Source organism: Mytilus trossulus, chromosome 12 (assembly GCF_036588685.1).
Source record: "Mytilus trossulus isolate FHL-02 chromosome 12, PNRI_Mtr1.1.1.hap1, whole genome shotgun sequence".
Lineage (NCBI taxonomy): Eukaryota > Metazoa > Mollusca > Bivalvia > Mytilida > Mytilidae > Mytilus > Mytilus trossulus.
Genome location: NC_086384.1, coordinates 26,301,716 through 26,323,300, shown reverse-complemented (window position 1 = coordinate 26,323,300; position 21,585 = coordinate 26,301,716). Strand labels below are relative to the sequence as shown.

At 30.4% G+C, this 21,585-nt stretch overlaps 1 protein-coding gene across 9 annotated transcripts in view; it reads right to left on the bottom strand.

Moving 5' to 3' along the window:
- Positions 1–3,150: 3,150 nt before the first annotated feature.
- Positions 3,151–21,585, bottom strand: part of LOC134693647 (cellular tumor antigen p53-like) — a 40,023-nt gene continuing 21,588 nt past the window's right edge. For 3 of the 9 annotated variants that reach the window (XM_063554521.1, XM_063554527.1, XM_063554522.1), the window contains 12 exons: positions 20,269–20,406; positions 19,943–20,063; positions 17,673–17,771; positions 17,322–17,392; positions 16,329–16,407; positions 15,896–16,082; positions 14,917–15,133; positions 14,533–14,648; positions 14,020–14,230; positions 8,369–8,572; positions 7,014–7,107; positions 3,151–6,469 (listed from right to left, as the gene is read on the bottom strand). In XM_063554521.1, coding sequence (XP_063410591.1) covers positions 6,185–6,469; positions 7,014–7,107; positions 8,369–8,572; positions 14,020–14,230; positions 14,533–14,648; positions 14,917–15,133; positions 15,896–16,082; positions 16,329–16,407; positions 17,322–17,392; positions 17,673–17,771; positions 19,943–20,063; positions 20,269–20,406 — 1,822 coding nt within the window. In that variant the 3' untranslated portion in view covers positions 3,151–6,184. Of the gene's footprint in view, positions 6,470–7,013; positions 7,108–8,368; positions 8,573–11,975; positions 13,217–14,019; positions 14,231–14,532; positions 14,649–14,916; positions 15,134–15,895; positions 16,083–16,328; positions 16,408–17,321; positions 17,393–17,672; positions 17,772–18,765; positions 18,973–19,942; positions 20,064–20,268; positions 20,407–20,553; positions 20,598–21,166; positions 21,327–21,381; positions 21,501–21,585 lie in introns of those variants that run through there. The other 6 variants (XM_063554526.1, XM_063554524.1, XM_063554528.1 and 3 more) reach the window with 6 other exon arrangements.

Sequence of the window (21,585 nt, the reverse complement as noted above, 5' to 3'; positions counted from 1 at the left end):
GGTCCAGCTGAAAAAGGTTAAAAATTAGCACTTCGGAAGCTGTCAAAAGATTTCAAGACACCCTAAACACAAAATTGTCCATATTTTGAGTTAGAGGCGATGAAGTTTTCTATATTTTTGATATAATTTGTCCCAAAAGTAGTACAACACACTGTAAAAATTTCATTGAGAAAGCGCAGGTGGGATTTTTTTAATTTTCATTTATGTTCTAAAAGAAATGCACTACGAATTAATTGTGTTCTCGGACCTAAGAGGTGAAGTCTGTAAATATAGAATCTGTACTTTGGCAACTTCCCTAAAAGATTTGGTGGTTTCAATTTGTCAAATAGCATGAAACTAAAGGATTTAAACTTTTATTTTATAGAATTTCTGCAAAAATGACCAATTTTGGCATTTTATGGTCAAAATAGGCATTTTAAGGCTTTTTCAATAATGATGCATACATGGCATCCTGACTTTTTATCTGATAGGTTTTCATGTGTCAATACTTGTGTTTCTATGCCTTTATCTAGTTCTTTAACTTGTTTATGAACTCAGAATCTACAGAAAAGAACATTATCTCAGACAATATGTACAAAATGTGTTGTATAAATGACCCTTGTCTAACGCCCTGTTTAGATGAAGTCAAAAGTGGGGTTCTTGGTACATAAAATTTGAAGTCCACAATAAAGACCTCACTAAATTTGTATCAAAAGCACTTTACAATGTCTATTGTACCTGTTCCATCTCACATAATGTCTTTCTTTTCTTCTGTAGGATAGCAAGTGGTTTAGATATAAGCCTGTTGAGACTAAAATTGCATTCAAGTTTTTCATTAAAAAGGCAAAAATCTTTGTATCAGACCATACTGTCTGTAAGAAAAGTTAATTGCAAGAGCCTTTTTGTGCTCAGATTTGTTGTATCATGTCACATGAGTATAGAAATGATAAAAAAGACACAATTTTTTATTTCTTATAGCCTCAATATGCATTTTTTAATGTAAATATGTGGCACAGCCTAAATTGACCCTTATTTCTTTCCAGTCTTACTTGGCTTAAGACCCTTTTAAAATAATATGATATGTAATTTGTGACTTTTCTTTCCATTTAAAGTACATTCAATACATATGTAAGGATTATTTATAACCAAAAAGCTTCACAAATTTAAAATTGCTGGAAAATATTACATCTTCATGTAAGGCCCCCTTTCATTGAAAAACCTCAATTTTTAGGCCCAGGCTGATATAAATTTGACTTTTGAATAATTATGCTAAGTCTGATAAATCAAATGAGTACTCTATTGCTTTAAGTACATCATAAATGATATATGAGGGCATTTAAAAAGTATTTTTTTGCAATATTTTAATTTTCAAAGCCCAAAATGTTGATAGTTGAAATTATTCAATTTTAACGTCAAAATTTAACACGCAAAGATGAGTATAGAATTTAGCATATTGTCTATAATATATATCCTATTGTTATGAAACTTTTCAAGCAGTGTTATAATTTATTAAGCTTTGGTCATACCAAGTTTTTTTAAGATTTGTCAACTCTTTCTATCCTATTAGGTCCGAGACCACAATTGTCGTCCCTTGATTTTCGTTGTTCACGAATATAGTCCCTAGTGTTAACAGTGGGTTACTTGCCAATAATTTTTATACCCCTTCCAAATTTATTTCTCCATGTTTAATGCCTCAAATTGTAAGTAGGGGGGTGAAACTACACTGTAAAAAAATTTGGGTCCAGAATTTTACAGGAAAGTAGTGATTTGGTCCAGCTGAAAAAGGTTAAAAATTAGCACTTCGGAAGCTGTCAAAAGATTTCAAGACACCCTAAACACAAAATTGTCCATATTTTGAGTTAGAGGCGATGAAGTTTTCTATATTTTTGATATAATTTGTCCCAAAAGTAGTACAACACACTGTAAAAATTTCATTGAGAAAGCGCAGGTGGGATTTTTTTAATTTTCATTTATGTTCTAAAAGAAATGCACTACGAATTAATTGTGTTCTCGGACCATATGCAGATGACACAGTCATTTTTGCAGAATCTGCAGATGAGTTACAATCAGCATTGAATGCAATGTACTTATATTGTGAAATAGAATCTCAAAGTTAATACTGAAAAAAACAATGTTGTTATATTTTCTAAAAGTCGACAGGCTGATAATGTTCATTTTATATACATGTATAATAATGACCGTTTATCTGTTATTGATGAATTTCAATATTTAGGTATTGTATTTTCTAGAAAATTACTTTTCATGTTAATAAATCTAGACTGGATCAACAAGCCAGAAAAGCAATGTTTTATGTATTACATATTGTTACAACTTTTTGATGCTATGGTTGCCATAATACCAAAAGATAGTTTAGACTTGGTTCTCAAAGGAACATTCTCTGAAACATACTGGTACTTGAATTTCAAGAAACTAAAATAATTTGAAAAGAACTTTAAAATTGTCTGCAGGCATCTGTATAAAATTAACTGCATAAATAAAATAGAAATGTATTGTATAAAAGATACTTTATTTGTATAATGCTTTTTCATAGCACAAATAACAAACTGATTTATATGAACATGGATTTCTTTGACACAATGATATCTTGCACTCACCCTTTATATCAACAAATTAACACTGGTCATTCATACTGGTCACTGCACATTAATTTTAGTTCCTAACAAAGGTTTCACCAAATAATTGACTTCTTAAGCATTGTATTTGGAATTTTGTTAAAAAAGCAAACTGAAAAGTTGAAAACTTATGTTGATTACTATTACAAATATATGCCAATAAAGATTGAGAGGTTCAAATAGATTTCTAAATAAATTTTAAAAATATTTAGTGAGAATCTTCTGGAAGTTGGACGTAATTACCATACACCAGAATCCCATAGTCTTGTAATTTATACAAGTTTTTTTATATTGAATAAAAAAATATATCCCTAAACAAAGATGTTAAGAGGCCTTGAATAAACAATGTGAGGGTAAACATATGTTAACTGGGCCTTAATAAATAATAGGTTTGTTTGCCCAAATGCTACCTACCCAGAAAAAAGCTGCCTACTCAAAATTCTTTTATTGTCCTGATTTGAAGAAGTTTTTTTAATCAAATAGGCATGAAGACTAATAAACATCTGATACTTCAATTTCTTTTTTTGAAAAAAAAAAAGAAAATGCCTACCTCCTACCCACTGTCTCAACCTTTGGGTAGGGTTTGGGCAAACCAATTTTTTAAGTGTGGCCCTGGATAGCTATATAGTTGAGTTAAAAGTAATTGTCTGAAGTTTCTAAAATGACAAATATGAATGACCAGTGTGATTGAGGTCTAGTGATTTGTTTTCCAATGTTTTAAACATGATCAGTTCTATGAGGTCCCATAAATTTTATCTCAAGGATACTGTTTAACAAAACACATAAAACAGTTACATGCATGTTAATTTTTATGTCTGATGCTGTTCAACAGCCAATAAAACTATTCCAGTAAATTATAAATGTGAATGTTGTTTTTCATAATATCAATGTGAGGGCTCATAGTGAATTCATATTCATAACTGTTGACTTATAACATGTAAGAAATAAACAAAAAATAAACAAAATAAGGAGAATATTTTCATCTCTTAGCTCTCCAAATTGAAAAAAAACACATTTTATCTCTCTCTTTTCAAATTTTGAACAGAACAATAGTTTAAAGTTTGACTAATGTTCAGTACATGCCATCACTTATTTTGGTTAAAAAGATAGCCATTATCTGAATTTTATAAAGTAATTAATAGAATAAAACTCATGCTCACAAAAAAAAAGTTTTAGTCAGTTAACATTTGACCTATAAGGTTAAAAAGAAATTAGCACACACCTTGATACAACCTTTTTTTTTATAATTTGCATGCAGAATTCCTAATTCACAAAAAAAAATGAAAAAACACCCAACCCATATTCTCGTTTATCATTAAGATATCTGGATTGTTAAAACACTTTGACACAAATTCATGTCTTATGAAAAGTTTTCCATAAATCATTTGAAAAAATATTAAAAAGAAATGAACACTGGAATAAAACCACAGACAAATCCCTAATCTGTTGTTGCAGTCCATAAATCAGTATTCCATTTATCTGACCAATGTATTATGGTCAATCTTGCAGCCCCTACAATCATTATTCCATATATCTGACCAATGTATTATAGTCAATCTTATATTACAACTTATTAAAATGTTTCTTAAATATTGGTTAACACACATAAAATTTACATAGTCTTATACATCAACACTCTTCAAAAACAGATATAAAACTGTACAAGGTATTAAAAAATGCATGATACTTATTTGACAAACAAAAAAACAAGTAAAATATTATCAATAACATAAAAAAGAACAAAGCTTTCAATAAATACAATTGCAAACTTAAATATGAACTACAATATTTTGCTTTTTCCTTCTTATCTCCCTTTGTAGATATAATTTCTAATTATCTCCCTTTGTAGTAATATTTACTGTTTTCTTCCTTAGTAGTAAGCTATTTGTCTGTTTTTATACACTAGGAAACATCTGTATTGTTTTACATAAAAAAAATCCCAACTTGCAGATGAACTCTTTGAAATTAATGTTCATATTTTTACAAAAAAAGAAAAAAATATTCAAGAAATTATAGTCATTTTTGACAAATTTCAAGATTAAATTGAACCTTTCAACTTATTGAAAAAATACTGAGACGGGTTAATAAATAGTCTAGAAAAAGATAAATAGCCACTAATTTGTAGTTGCATGAACAAAAGAACACACACAATGTATTTGGACGGAAACAGAATGAATTACAATGGTGGCAATGGAATGATTATGAAGTCAATTTCCTTTGAGGAAAAAAAATCATCCCTGGAATTTTTATTTAAATATAAGAAATGAATGATAAAAACAAATCCTTCTGTTTATGTTGTATTTATTGATCATTATATTCAAAAAGGACGAGTTTTTCACTTTTTCTTACATAATAAGTTTTTTGTTCAATTTTGTTAACAGATGAAAGAAAAAAATAAACTTTGAACCAATAAATAAGTATCTTTAGCGAACAAAAGGTGTACAATACTAATCAATGAAGTTATGAGAAAATAATATATCCCCATTTTGCAAAATATTTGATTCAATTGATAGCAGCACTGTTGCAAAATCAGCAGTAAATAAACAAAACGATATACATGAATGTAAATGAATTTAATGTTGAACACTTTTTAAAGTTCGATGTTTACATGATTATTCTGAACACATAGTTTTATCATAAAATTTGAACACTATTATTGTTATAACTCACACTAGCTCAGAGTAGTTCTTCTGCAAAATGCTACATGGCAGTTACTAATGACAACAATATTTTGAAAATGACATACTGAGCCTCACTATGGAATTTTGAGCCTCATTATAAAATTCCTACTATGGGAATTTTAGTGGAAGTCTTGAAATGAATACAATTGCAGAAATTCTACCCTGAACTTGATCTCAGCAGAACAACAGACAAAATGCATATAAATATATATATATAATCAACAACATTCAGAAAACAGGCATTCCAATTGTTTTCTCTATCAACAATAACACCCAGAATGGACACAAATGTAAAGGCCATTTTGATAATAATCTTAAGTATTATGTCTAAGCACCTATTGTTAAAATTATTAGAAGCATAATTGGTGTTATAAATAGATTTTGATAAATGGTCTAGTTTTTTTTTAAATCAAAGGCTTTCAGCAAACATTTTAAACATATTTGTAACTGTTTTGCAGTGAAGAAAATCTGCATTATTTTGAAGATAAGTGGTTTTGATTGAAATTTAGTATGCAATCTAATCTGAAACTGCAATAAAAAAATACTGTATTTAAAGATAAAGAGAACTTACAAATAAACCAACATTTTTACCTATCATCATCAGTTTAATAAAAAGTCATTTCAAATCAATTATTAGTCCACAGGGGTCCCATGACTAAAAATTAAGATTTTGTCTAAAAACATTTTTGTCCATACAGGTCACATGACAGAATCTAATATTTGCATTAAAAACAGGCAATCTAACAAAATATCAGATTAAAATGTCTACATTTAGACATTGATTTGTGCACCATATTGCATTTCCTCTATATGTCAGTCCAATACACAGTAAAGGACTGACCAATCATCTTAGGCCTAGTTTGATGGTGGCATAAGTCTTCATATTGCATATCAGTCTACTTTAGCCCGTTTTGGACTTCTTTCATCGACTTTCGTATAAGAAACTGTATGTTTGAATGTATATCTGGTAACTTCATAGTATCCTGGACAATACGTTGAATTTTGAGAATTCTGGGAGATACTGGCCTGTGATGTCATACTAATGGTGGATGCAGTGCTGACGTCCCTCTGCAGACTTTGTGAATCACTAATGGTGATAGACTCGCTATGGAATTCTACTAGAGCTTTCCAGATTTTGTTTCTGTGGCTTGTTCCTATTCTCATCTTTTGCAAGTCCTGTGAACAGAAATAAGGAAAAGTTATTTAACCATGAAAAATAAAATAATCATGCAAATAAAATTAATTGTGGTAAGAGACCATCAATCAGTCTCTCTTTCAAAAATAAATCTGATTAGTGTTCATGGGACATAGATGATGCGCCCACATGCATATAACTTTATAAAGGAACATAACTAAAGGACAGTGAAGATACCTAAATTCATATTTGATCTAAGTTTTGTGGTAATAAGCATTGTGTTTGAGTTTCATAACATCTGGTTAAGGCAAAATTAAAGTAGAGAACAGAAACAAATAATTTAGCAATTTTAAATCTCTTAAATGGTAAAAGTGATGCCATCCAAATTCAAACTTTATCTGTGTTTTGTGGTAAATATAAATGTAAATAAGATTCATATAATCACATATGCTTGAGGCAAAGTTATGAGAATGGCCTCATTGTAAAGGGGTCAACTGACGGACTTGTCCTGTATACCCATGACATATAATGCCACTAGATCAAGAATAATTCAATAAAGTTACAATAAATAGTAGAATCACTTACCTCAACAGTAAAATCATCAAGCTGCTCCATTGTAAATAGATTCTGTTGATGAAAGTTATCTATGTATGCTGATAAACCAAGAGTAGTCAACCAACTAAAAATATAAAACATAAAAACATGAATCAATATGAATATTGGATAAATCAAGGACAAAGTCAGGAATACTTATATTATTAATTACAGTTTTGAATTAAAAATTAATTGACCAATGGAAATAAATATTAGAATGCAGGATGATTTTCCTTTCAGGGTTTTCTTTTTTCTTTGAACAAAAATTTGTAAGGGTTCCGCGGAACCCAGTGTCTCGCCTACTTTTGCTGTAAATCGCAGGCTCAACAAAATTTGAGGAAAAAAATCAATAAAAATATTCCTCTTGATACTATCTTTTGATTGTAAGAAGCTTCTGTCCATGTTTGGTAAAAATCTAGGATAGTTAATGAATCTAATAAATGTTTTGGAAACTTTAACTGCAGACTGTATGTAATGTTAACTGGAAGAAAAACTAAGTCCATTTAAAAGTAAAATACGGAAAAAATGGATTAATTTTTTTACAAAATTTACTTCTGGATACTATCTTATGATCATCAATAAGCTTCTGTCCAAGTTTGGTACAAACCCAGGATAGTTAAAGAAAGTTATTAAAATTTTAAAAATTTTAACCACAGAGTGAATGTAATGTTTCCCCGCAGAAAAACTAAGTCCATTTAAAAATAAAATACGGAAAAAATGGATTTATTTTTTTACAAAATTTACTTCTGGATACTATCTTATGATCATAAATAAGCTTCTGCCTAAGTTTGGTACAAACCCAGGATAGTTTGAGAAAGTTATTAAAATTTTAAAAACTTAAACCACAGACTGAATATAATGTTTCCCCGCAGAAAAAACTAAGTCCATTTATAAGTAAATTACGGAAAAAATGGAATTTTATTTTCACAAAATTTACTTCTGGATACTATCTTATAATCATAAACAGCTTCTGTCCAAGTTTGGTAGAAATCCAGTACAGTTTAAGAAAGTTATTAAAATTTCAAAAACTTTAACCACAGAGTGAATATTTGTGGACGCCGCCGCCGCCGCCGACGGAAAGTAGGATCGCTTAGTCTCGCTTTTTCGACTAAAGTCGAAGGCTCGACAAAAACATTTCTTGTTTGCATGTATTTATCATTGCAATTGATGCATTGAAAGAAAGATTAAAATTATTGCTAAGTCAGAAAATGTAGATGTGCAAGTAATGGTATAAATAATCAAACGTGAATCTTTTAATTTTGCGAAACCTATCTCATTGCAATCTGAACAATAATAAAAACATGCAAAATTTTGAATGAACAATATATATATTTGTTTTAACATACTTTGAAATTGAATGGTCCCCATTGGCCATCAGTTCTTCTTTAATATTTCCATGATTTTCCACCACACCATTTTGTGAACTTGTCACCTGACCATTTAAGTCTGCAGTGAACGGTAGTGTCGTCTGCCGACCTTCACCCTGTATAGTTATTGGTGTGTTGTCGTGAGTAGGAAGAGTAACAACCCTTGCTGTTGTTGGCGATGATCTGCAAGAGAAGTTAAAATATTGTAAATGTCATCAGATGCTTAGCTGCTATATAAAAATGTCACACAGAGGGACTTACAAAGGTCAATCATACCAATATTATGAAATGTGGAGTTTGTCAATGAAACAGCAACCAAACTACACACATAACCAAAAGCTGTCATCAATAGACAAGTATCTAGTCAAACCTTTGGCCATTTGCAAATTAAAAAATTATCACTACTGTTATCGGAAATTGTATAACCTTTTGTGAAACACAAGCCAGGTGCAGGAGTTCTCAATAGACTAAATCTCAATTGAAACCATATTGATATTTTCTATGAATAAAATTAAATGAACAATAATGAACACCATTAAAAATTCATCAATTACTCTTATTCTAGGAAGCAATCTGATAAAGCTGGATTTGTGGCCATCATGTTCTGTATAATTTATAACAGGAACAATGAAATATTAAGGCAGACAAACTGCTCACTTATCAATGGTGTAAATATTTATAAACAAATCACCCTCTTCCTGGTCTCAGAACATAGAAGTATTATCGAAAACAAGAGAACAAGGAAGCGAGAAAGAGGATATAAAATATTTAATACTGTCCCATTTATAGCTCAATCCCCATTAAGATTCATAAATAATTAAATATATAGATTTCTTGGAAATTAATTGAATGTAAAAGAAACAAAATAATCTTATTACAACAAGTAATTAATGATCCTAAGCATACATGATCAATTCCGTGTGAAAAAATGGTTAAAATTCTTTATATCTTATCAGTGGCAGGTGCTTTGACCAAATTAAAGTAATGATGCCACTGATCTGAAAGTAATTCACACATAAGATTTATCGTGTACAATTATTTCATTGACTAAAATTTGTACATGTTTGGGTTTTACTTGAAGGTTAACAATATAAAGGAATGATTTGTTGGATATCTGTACAATTAACTAAATTTTAAAATAATGTTCTCTTTGATCTTCTTTAATAGAGAGAGAGAACAGTTGCAAGCCCTTGCCAAAGATTCCATCTACAAGTTGAGCATGAAGGGTGTTTGAAGCATAGTAAATAGTCTGAAAATCTCGTGTGATCTTTATAAAGAATCTGTTCTGTTGGCTATGCATACTGTATGAATACATGCATAGCTAGAACATGGAGGATTCCCTCTGAAATGTGGTCATTTTTCAGTAAAAGCCCCCAGTTCTGGTTGATTCCCTCTGAAATGTGGTAGTTTTTCAGTGAAAGCCCCCAGTTGTGGCAATTCCCTCTGAAATGTGGTAGTTTTTCAGTAAAAGCCCCCAGTTCTGGTTGATTCCCTCTGAAATGTGGTAGTTTTTCAGTGAAAGCCCCCAGTTGTGGCAATTCCCTCTGAAATGTGGTAGTTTTTCAGTGAAAGCTGTCAGTTTTGGTTGATTCCCTCTGAATCGTGGTAGTTTTTCAGATAAAGCTGTTAGTTGTGGTAGATTCCCTCTGAAATGTTGTTATTTTTCAAAGAAAGCCGTCAGTTTTGGTTGGTTCCCTCTGAAAGTCAAACATGGTAGTTATTCTGTGAATATTGCTGATTATGGTTAATTTCCTCTAACATGCAGTAGTATTTAATGAATATTGCCGATAATTGTTAATGGTAGATTCACTGCAAACTGTGGTAGTAGTTCAGTGAATGCTACTGATTTTGGTTGATCTAATTGAATGATGCCAATTGTGTTCAATTTCCTCTGAAACTTGTTAGTAATTCACATTGAATGACGGCCATTGTGGTTAACTCCTCTGAAATCTCTATTACTATTAGATCAAACAAGTCATAGATGAGTGTGTCATGAACCCTTTCTATGATTCACTCACAAGTCATATTTAACCTGAATATCCTTCAATGTGGGACTCCCCCCCCCTCCAACCTTCATTCTGCACATTTTTCATACGGATATTCAAATTAAGCAATTTTCTTTGTGTTTGAATACTTTCTTTTCCATGTTATTTTAAGGGTTTTTGAGATATTTTTGTGCAAGAAGTTTTATTGTAAATTTCCATAGCTCAATATACCGTATAGCGGGTTATTTTCGCTTATTACAGTCTGCACCAAAAACTTTTTCAACTACTAGTCCGAAGACAAATATTCTGACATTTTTCTTATTGGTCCAAACAAAATTTTGCAAAAACTCACTAGTCAGAATCAAATTTTACTAGTCTGGGGCATCGGACTAGTGGCTAACCGTGCAGACTGTTATTATCGCGGACAGAAACTTAATCGCCAAAATAAATTCCGCCAAATCAAAAGTGTACATACAAAGGTATTCAAAAAAGTTTTTAATCCGCCAAAATATTTTGTATACCTTGTTCAATGAAAATCGCGAAATTTTACACCCGCGAAAATAACCCGCTATACGGTATTGTATGGTTTTTTTTCATGGTTGAAGGCCGCCTGTCATCTATAGCTGCTTACATCCATATCAATTAGACAATTGACTCATTGGCAATCAAAGCACATTTACTTTTTCTTATATAAACAGGCTGATCCTTTTAAACAATGACAAAAAAATCACCTAGTAAAAATTTAGGCGAGATGCACAAATCCATAAAGTACTAAATCAAAAACTATAAACTCAGCAAAATGAACAACACAAAATGAGATTGATCTAAACCAGCCAAATAGGAGACAACAGGGCTACTTCTCTACAACTTAACCAAAACAATGTTGAATCATAAATAGAGTGTAGACTTACTATGCTGGTGTGAATGACCTAGATCATAATATTTGTATTGTTGAAGAACCTACTTTGCTTTCCAGATGTCTTTGGGTTGCTGTCTCTTTGACCTATACCCTATAAAATCTTGTTCAACTCATGTTGCTGTCTCATTTGTGAATACCCCAAACCTCTTAATACATGTCAACTTGATGTCAAAACATTATTGAAAGGCAAGACAAATTATCTTTAAGTCCAGCTTCAAGTGTTTTTTAAATGACCTTGAGATTTTTTTGTTATATTTTGTAATTGGGTTGTTGTCTCATTGATGTTTAATGCATGTTACTGTCTCAAACCTCTAATGTCATGTTCTATTATATTGCCTGTCAAGAGCAGTCTTCATTGCTAACAATTTATCTTTCAAATTGTTTTAAATGAGCCATTACTGTGCCCTTTAATAGATTGTGGTATAGATTTTTTCATTGTAAAAGGCTGTACAGCAACCTATAGTGGTTAACTTTTACATAATTTGGTCAATGGTGAGAAATGTCTCATTGACAATGATGACCATGCCATTTTCTTACTTTACCATTAACTATGAAACCGGACCAAGTATCTAGACAACATTGATATCACCATGATCACAGACTATCCCAAACTTATAAAACCAAATCTTATCAAATTCCTTCAACTTGGTGAACTGGTCAAAATAACTAGAACAATATTTAATTTCATCACTTTATTATTTTCTTGAATGGCATTATACAAATGCTGACAACTATAAGTTAAAAATGCTTAAAATATTTACATCAGTTAAATAAATATATCAAATAATTATTATGTATTACACAAATAGCACATTTCAAAGACATATCACATGAAAGAAATAAAAAAAATTAATATTATATAGAAAATTATTTACAAATGTAAGCACTATGCAATAACTATGAAGAAAAGAGATACTTCAAAAATATCAAAAATTTCTTAAAAAGTTTTTTTTGTAGGGTAAAACCACCTTGTTTCATATCAAATTTTGTGATGTAAGTCTATAACACCATAAATTTTCAATAAATATCAAATTGTTAGGCAAAAGATAAAAAGCTGATAGACTTTGCTTATGTTTAGATAAAAAAAAAAAAAAAAACAAACTTGAGATTCAGAACTCTTGCCCTAAATTTCTTTCATATAGAAACAGATCAAATGCTTTTCACTAAAAGACAATCAATGTCATTCAAAAACAAGAAACAAATATGTATATTTATCCTCTAAAAATTCTTGATTTCTAAAACCATGCCCTATAAAATAAATATCTATGTCCTCAAAACTCTTATAACTAACAAACAAAACAATATGAGACCTAACAACAACAAACAATGAAACGATAATGATTTGAACACATTAGTTGCTGCCTTGGTCATCAGTGAAATGGCAGGAGGTGACGTGATAAGTTCGTTAAAATATCAATTATCCTTGCTTTCAGGACGCATCTGGATCTTACTGTATACCAAAAGATTTTGATAAATATCTATTATAGTCCAAATGAATGCACCACATTAAAGCAAGGTCCTTATATATCCTCAATGTTCCTAGACCAATTGGAAACTTCTCTCTTCAAGTTCTTGATTTGATTCCTGGTCGATGCTGAGGTCGTTTCACCTTCTTCATCAGTTTGTTTTTGTTCTCCCTGGCCAGTATCATCGACAGCCACCTGCAATTAGTCAGGTAGAATGGCTTAGCGATATGACGACTTCCATTAGGTGAAGAAGAATTATAAATCAATTCATACTTCAGCCATATAGTAATCGTTTGTCGAGTACTGAAACTCGGCCTTAAAGTTCAGGTGGCTGTCGGTGAAAAGTGAGGGAAAATTCTTGCCAAGATCCATGCTCGGATAAAAATCTTTCATGTCATACTCATATTTCTGTTCTTCGCAAATTTTTGCTTTCTTGGGTGTTGACGTAAATGAAAGCCTGAAAAAAGTTCAATTACACCTTACGACATATTCAAAAGAAAATTCTGTCAAATTTATTGAGAATCATAGATGCAAAAGATCTAAATTTGTGTATTTCCACTCAATCTTCAGTTTTCTCCCTTACATGTGCATGGTTTAAAAGGGAGACAATCCCTTCAGATTTTCCAGGTTGTCTCCCCTAGCCCATGATTCCCTCAATTCACCCTGCCACACATACATCATAAGAGTTAGATAAAGCAAACAGTACACAGATGGGAAAAATCTTCCATTTGAATTTATTTCTAATAATTATCTGTCTTATTTCTCAAAAGTCAACTGTTAATATTTTTTTTCAAGACCTTTATGCTTTAATACAAAATTTACAATGTTAATATATGGAAGTTTTTTCCCTGCATAGAAATTAAGTAAGCATTGAAAGTAATAGAGAATATATATATTGTTTTAAGGGTATACTATACTACACTGAGGTAAATGGTTAGCCACTGAAAAGAGCAGTTTTCTTTCTGAACTATTACCCTCTTTGTTAAAAGAATACATGTAATTGGTCAATTTTGTACAATTTCTTATCACATGTTTTGGAGCTGAATTCTACAATTAAACTGTTCATTTGTTGGTTTTTTTTCTCCAAAATCTCGGTCATTGGTTTCTTCTTATGACTGAAATGTCTGAATTTCAATTGTTGAGGAAAATTACAAAGGTTCAAGTTTCTAAAGTAAACTCCTAATAACTGCTCTTTTCAATGACTTATGTAATGGTGCTTTTGATTGGCTAAGATATACAGATGAGGGTGTGATAACTTACTGTCTATTTGTATCCAGTTGTTTCTGTTTGTATACATCTATTTGATTCTGGGGAACCATGGATGACAATTCCAATGAATCCCTCAGTCTACACAGAATTTCGTAGTTTTCTCGTCCTCGTACAGACAATGTGAAGGGTTCATCTTCTGCTTTCCTCTTTTTGCCTCCTGGTGTTACTGTAGTGATTTCATTGATAATATTAACTTTCTGGCCTTAAATGAGAAAAAAAAGGGAATTTAAGAATGTGTTTCTCATACACATCACAATTTATTCAAGAATCTACCCCCTAAAAAACACTTATTGCCCCCTCTGATTTCAAGTATTCCAAATAAAACAACTAGTAATCAATGTTGGATAAATTAGTTTATAAATTCTTGAATGGTTTCATTAATTTGATCAATACAAGAAGTTTTCAATTAGAATTTCTGTTATCAATAAACTGAATGTTTTCATTCTTCAGATAATTAAACTTGATTTTTAAAGACTACATATCACAAGTATTTTTTTTTTTTACCTTTCTTTGGGGACTGTTTACATGGTGGGAGAGCTGCCTTCTCATCAGCCTTACGATCTCTTCCAGGACAGGCACAAATTCTCACTTCTACGGCACGTCTACCTAGCACTTGATTACTGAAAAAATAAATTTGATCGTAATAATTTAAAGTATTTTAAAATGATAACTAATATAAAGACAAAATACACCAAAAAAATCTTTCTTGAAGAACATGTTAGATAAAGATGAAAAGTATTTTTTTTATTATGTTCGATCTATTTAGTAGATTTTCAAATGATCAAATTTGACAGAGTGATGAACAAATGATTGATTGTTGGTTGCTTAATGTGGCAAATATTTTGTGCAAAAATAAATGAACAAATAAATGTATGACATTGAACTTACTCTTTTTCTAAAGTCAGAACAATCTGAATAGGTCTTCTGTTTGGTCCTCCTACACATGACCCCAGGCACATGAACTGGAACAAATTGGTGACCCATTCTGAGCCAGCTTGAGGTATCTCATGTGGAATTAGAACACTCTGGCGGCTTGTGTATGGGTCTTCAACAAATTTAGCAAGTTTGTGCTCACATCGACATAAATGTGTTGGGGCTGGATGATCTAAAAGAATAGATGGAAAATTAAAATATTGGTAAAACTACTTAATAAAATATAAAATTAATCTTGAGATAACAATTGTTTGTAAATATTTGCATCTTCATATTATGCTTCTCAGTATAAAATCAGCTGTGCAGGAGTTGCGTCATAATACAGGTATAATTATATCAATTTATCACCTGAGCCCTAGACAAATCTACCATTATCTTCAGAGATAACCTAGACACAAGATCAATTATCTCAATGAATACTTCTAATCCTCTTAAAGCAATAATGTAATTAACTTCTTGCAGACTGCAAGGTGATGAAAACAGGGATCTGTCTCCTGAACCTAATGCTCTCTCCCCAGGCAACCAGTTATAATCTGGTTTCCTATAAATCCAGTTACAGGATTAAGGTAAGTAATCCTTGTACAATATGATAAGTCAGAAGTGATCTACCTGTACAGGTAAACATTACCTAATTACCTGGGGCTTACTTATTATCTAATTAATCACTTGTAACAACAAATATCAATATTGATTAAAAAGATTTAATTTTTTTCAAATTGTTTACAGATTAAAATTATGTTGTATTATCTAAGAACAGATCTTTTGACACATTTTTTTTTTACAAATCAATCTATCTGTTATTCAGTTAGAGGCATTTTATCAACTGTCTTCTTTTTGTCAATATTACATATTTTCAACAACAAATAAATTAAACAAAACATCAAAGAGTTAATTTTAAAGATATTTTCCCACAATTTACTGATAAACTACTTACTTTCATTGTGCTCTTTAGATGTGGCATGATTTGGGCATCTTTTTACAGGTTCTTGGACATGTTCAGGTTTCATGAATATTGGCATTGCACGAATTACACATCCCTGTGGGGGCTGTCTCAAACATTTAAATCGGATTGGGCAAGTTGTTGCCATTCTGACGTATAATTTCTTAAGTGACTCTGAGTACTGAAAATAAATAGAATATAATATTGTTACCATACACTAGCAATTACACTGGTTTTCCTAGTAGTCTTATTAAAAATATTATCTGAATGAAGTTATTAACGTTAAAATATACTGTTCAAAATCTTGTTAGGTATTTTTCTTACAAAAACATTTATATTAAGATTTGTATGAAATAAACTATCAAATTTGAATTAACTGAATGAAATAAAATTACAATTAGCCTTAAAGATTGAGGAAAACACTTACTGTCCATGTGGTAGACTTTGTCTCTTTTGATGGCTGAGAAAATGAAATGGTGAAGCCATAATCTCCTGGATAGTCAGTGCTGTAAAATAAAACTTATATTGTAAATCTTTACTTTTCTTTAATAAAGAAAACACAAAACTGACTGAATGGGAATGTTACCAGAAGAAATGAGGCAAAAAGATATTTCTTTTAAAATTGTAAGAACAAGTGATCAAAGTACTGTGACAGACCCATCTTATTTTCTCTTTTTAAATAGGAAAGGTTATTTCAGATAAGTTTCAATTCTCTTTTTCTGGATAGTTTACTTTTGGATTAACAGATTGTGTAACAACATAGATAATTGATTTTCAAATATTATGATAGTGTAATGACCTATAAAATTGGTAAAAGATATTCTCGGCATTGTTTACTTTCATTTGATCTTTAGGAAGGGCTTTCGTTACGTTCACAAAAAAATGACTGTCCATTGTATGAACTTCCAAATCCTAAATATAACAATTCTATTGAATAGTTTGGCAAACAACCATAAAAATTCAATACTTTAAATATTTATATTATCAATGAGGTACTTTGAGGGCAATTTATTAAAATTTCTCTTAGGCTTTAATATAAATTTATGAATTCATTTCGTTATCTTAACTGATGATCGAAACAAAGTTAATTTCTTGTTCTTGAACAAAAAAGGATCATTTTCTTTGAAAAATTATTAATTTTCAAAGTCCCCTTTACTGACCCTTTCAATATCTTTGTCACAAACCACTGATCACCTGTATTTACCTATATAAGATTTAAAGTGTTTCAGGTTAAAGCTTGTTTCTACGGCTTATTCTTCTACACCAATAAATATAAATACAAACACATGAATGCCTATTTTATTTTGTTGGTTTCGCATCAATGCGACCAGATGAATAACGGTTTTATGTACAAGAATATCATACACAAATCTAGCATTAAAGAATTTCAATATTTTAATTTGTTGACTAAATGACTTACTTTGATGGCACCGAGGGTATAGGCGACTGCATACTAGTATGAGGCGAATAAGGTGGAGGTGATGTGATTGTCTGAAAAATAAAAAATATACATTATATACTTTATAGGTAATAGTGGAGATAAACAAAAGTTTTTCAACAGCTGTCAAAGTCAAACTATATATTTTTTTTTTACTTTTTTTGCTTCCAGTTTTCTTAATAGTTTTATCATACTATAATGATCTTAAGACATTTTTTGTTTGATTTCCATTTTCTGATATCTTCGGTTTAGTTCATTTAATAATCTTATTCACTATACTTTCATCAAGAGAGTAGGTATTTAGATATATTTTCAAGGTATGACAATACTTACATCATTGTAAGGACTTGATGCAGAGCTACCGATGATGTTGGTCTGACTGTCAGGGCTCATAGAGCTCGCTGAGGTCGTTTGACCTATGATAGGATTCAACTGGAAAAAAAAAGAAAACATCATGAATAATATTGTTTTTGTAAATACATATTGTTTTATTACACACAAACTATTTTTAGTGCTTTACCTCAAATGGACATTCTGTATCATACAACATGACTAGGTACCAAGGGTGGACCTCGCCTATCATGATTCACATTCATTAATTAAGTACAAGATTAATTCTGAAGATTGGTCATAAAGTTAGTTTAATTGATTCTTTAATGTCTGATAGTCATCATGAAAATGTAAATCTATTAATCACACTTCATGCTTATTTATTAACAGCTTCATCAACCTGATCAGCCGAAAGCATTTCTGATCTATAAATAATTGACCATTTTCTTGTTTCCATTTAGGAAATTCACTTAATATGCAAATGATGAATTGATTCTATTGATTAATCTATTATTAGATGTGTTGCTGATACTGAAGCTGACATTAGTTTCCCTGAATTATTTATGTTGACCAATCATTTAATAGCACACCTGGACAGAGATGCATAAAATTTCAATATTTTATCGTTTAATGATTAGGTGATAATGAGAAATCTTTTTACCTTTGTACCTATCTTATAGATCAGGGTATATAATAGAGTGTCCCAGATCTAGGTTATTTTTAGGAATGATGAAGAAAATTTTAACGGGGAATTCCTTCAATTAAAACAGTGAACTTTAAAGTTAAATATAAATTCAGGATCATTAAAAAAATATATAAAATTTCCCTTTAGATTAATTTGTATTAAAAATAAGTTATATTACTGAGATATTTGATGTGATCAGCATACTAGCTGACCTACCCAGAGAGCCATGTGTTTTTAGAAACAATTCCATTAAAAATATTAAGACATATTCATTTACAAAAATGAAAATTCACTTAAACGTAACAGTTAAAGTACAGATAACATATAATTGAAAAAAAAAATGAAAAAAAAATCTTTCAGGCTCATACGCAATTTACTTTTGAAATTAAACATGTACAGAAGATCTCTTACCCTATAGGTTGTAAATCCAGTTCTCTCAAATTTGATCATATTTGGACGGAATAGAATAATAAATATATCACAGACGTTAAAATAAAAACCACACAAAAGTTTCTGTCACTACTGATTCATTTCTCTGATATAAACTGACTTATACTTTAGTAAATGAAGTAAATATAGACAAGTCAAGTCTTGTTTTTCACAATTGTCATTAGCAACTTGTTCGAACCTGTCATACACGTTAATCAGTTGTTATATATATGTGAATACATTAAAGGTTTACCTGAGCTCACCTGTAAAAATTTATTCAGGTGAAGAAAAAAAATCATTATTATAATTTACAAATTAATATTAATAAGGGTAAATGAGAAAACCAATAATCTATAAATGTTGAAGAGGCATTCTCAATACATTGATAAAACCAATGGCTTGACATTGTCATGGTTACCAGGTAAAAATGCTTGTGGCTATTTATAGCAAAACAGCATGGCAATGTTGACAACTTTATTTATATATATGAAGATTGATTTATATATTTCGATCCTACCTTTTACATAATCTAATCCAAATTTTTATTATGAAAGGCTGATTTTATTTTAAAAAATAATTAAAACTTTTATCAATATTCTGTGATAGGGACAAAGTGAGATATTATGACAATGATAAACTGTTCATCAAATGCAAACAAATTTAATAAGTGAGAAACACAACTACATAACTGTAAACAAACAGTTACACAGTTCTGTTGTGTATATCTTCATACAAGCTGACAATGTCATTTTTTAAATCTAACAAATGAAAAACTTAAAGATGTTTGTACAATGTTAATCACTGTTGTTTTTAAATCTGTCATTTTTTATTATGAGACATTAAATGACATGTTAAAAATAAACTTTTGCTTTTAACCAATTTAGTTCTTAAGTGTGACATCTCATGTGCATGTAATCTTTTAACAATCGTGAAATTAATTTCTTTTATAAAAAAAGTTCCTAATGCAAAATTGACAACATGGGTAATTGATCTCTATCACAACAGATAGTTGATAATACCAAAATTTATAATTCTTTGTTTATACTTATATTGAATTATGCCTTTATTACAATTAAAAGAATGGACCTAATATTTAACTTATTAAAATTAAACTTCAAGTAGAATACTTTTTAGAATTAATAAAATAAAAATATCTTACCAAGTCTGAAATGGAGTCATTGGATGTAATTCTGTATTTCTCAACAGATATACTGGTTTCATCCTCAGCTTCACTAAATGCATAGTCGATTGATTCTTTAGATGTGATGTTTGTGTATCCCCTTTAAAAATAAAAATCTTTATTAATAATAATTTTCAAAGATATATTTTTACCAATTTCAAATTATAAGTACATTAACTTTGATTTATTTCCGAAAATCTACATAATAACAGTTGATTCTGAACCTTACTGATTCTAATATCATTATTTTTTTTCTTTATTTCTGTAAGACATTTTTGAACTCTAACTGTGGAACATGTACTTACCCTTCTTGTGTGACTTCTCCCAGAGTATTCCATAAGTATTCAAATGTTTCTTGGCTCATTGGTGGGCCTGATGGTGTGCATGTAGTTGAAACTGAAGCTTGTGACATTATGGGGTGATGATGAGTGAATTTTCCAAATCTGTAAACAAATTATATATTATCATAAATTGTCATTCCAAATCAACTGTTGAATTTCTAACATGTCTCAAGATTAAATATGCAAGTTGTCGAAAAATATAATTTTCAACCTTATTGTAATCTACATTTGCTGTGCTTACCCTATTACCTTAAACTATTCAATTCATTATGGATCATCTCAGGTAAAACTTTCAAAGAATATTTTTCAATGACTACACACTTGATAGTAAATGGCTAAAAGTATGAAAGACCGGTGGTACTGATCTGTATAACCACTCAAGTGTGACAACAATGTCATACAGGTACCGTTAGAATGTCTATATTCATCTTTTACTGGATGACTCCTTCGAGAATCAAGCTTCGCATAAATTAAACAATCCACTTTACAAATTTTAAACTGACAAATATAAAACAACAAACTTAGTTTACAGAATTTTAAGTAAATTATAAACCCCAAAATGTCCAAAAGGCCTTCACAAAAATGTACAATATCCAATTAATGTTGCTTCAAGCGTTTTGTCATCTTTGTTTCCTTATTAAAATGGCAACAAGATAATACTTTACAGATTTAGGAGACCAATCTAGTAAGTCAAATTCTAATATCCCATATCCACAAACGTAAAAATTTGATGACAGGCATTTTTGTGAACTATAAAAAATATAATTTGACAAAAACTTCTTGAATAAATAGTGGTATTTTTCAACTAATTGTTTTTAAAAATAGAAAATTATTAATGTATCGACAACAATTCTTTACTTACGATTATGAACATGAAAAGATAATGATAAAACACTCAAACCATACTAGATATAAACAAACACTTCGAATGAAGGAAGCCTCCATGTAACCACGTGGTATGTAAATAAAATAATGGCCGGGTTGCAACCGCGGGAAAACACGTCACAACATATTGCACACTTCAATACACAAAATAAAATCCATTGATTAAACTATCCTAGGTAGGATCTATCTTACCTGTTCTAATTAATGTGGTGAGATGAGAATGACAAATGATACTTTTTCTCGGTGACCGTTCATTTTTTATTCACCTGAAGGGATTAACGGGTTAATTGGCTGACCAATCAAAATTCCGCCGGTGCGATGAAAAAGATTACCTAAGATTACCGTTTTGTGAGTAGAAGTTCCTTGTAAAAACAAATTGATGACCTATTGTGTTCG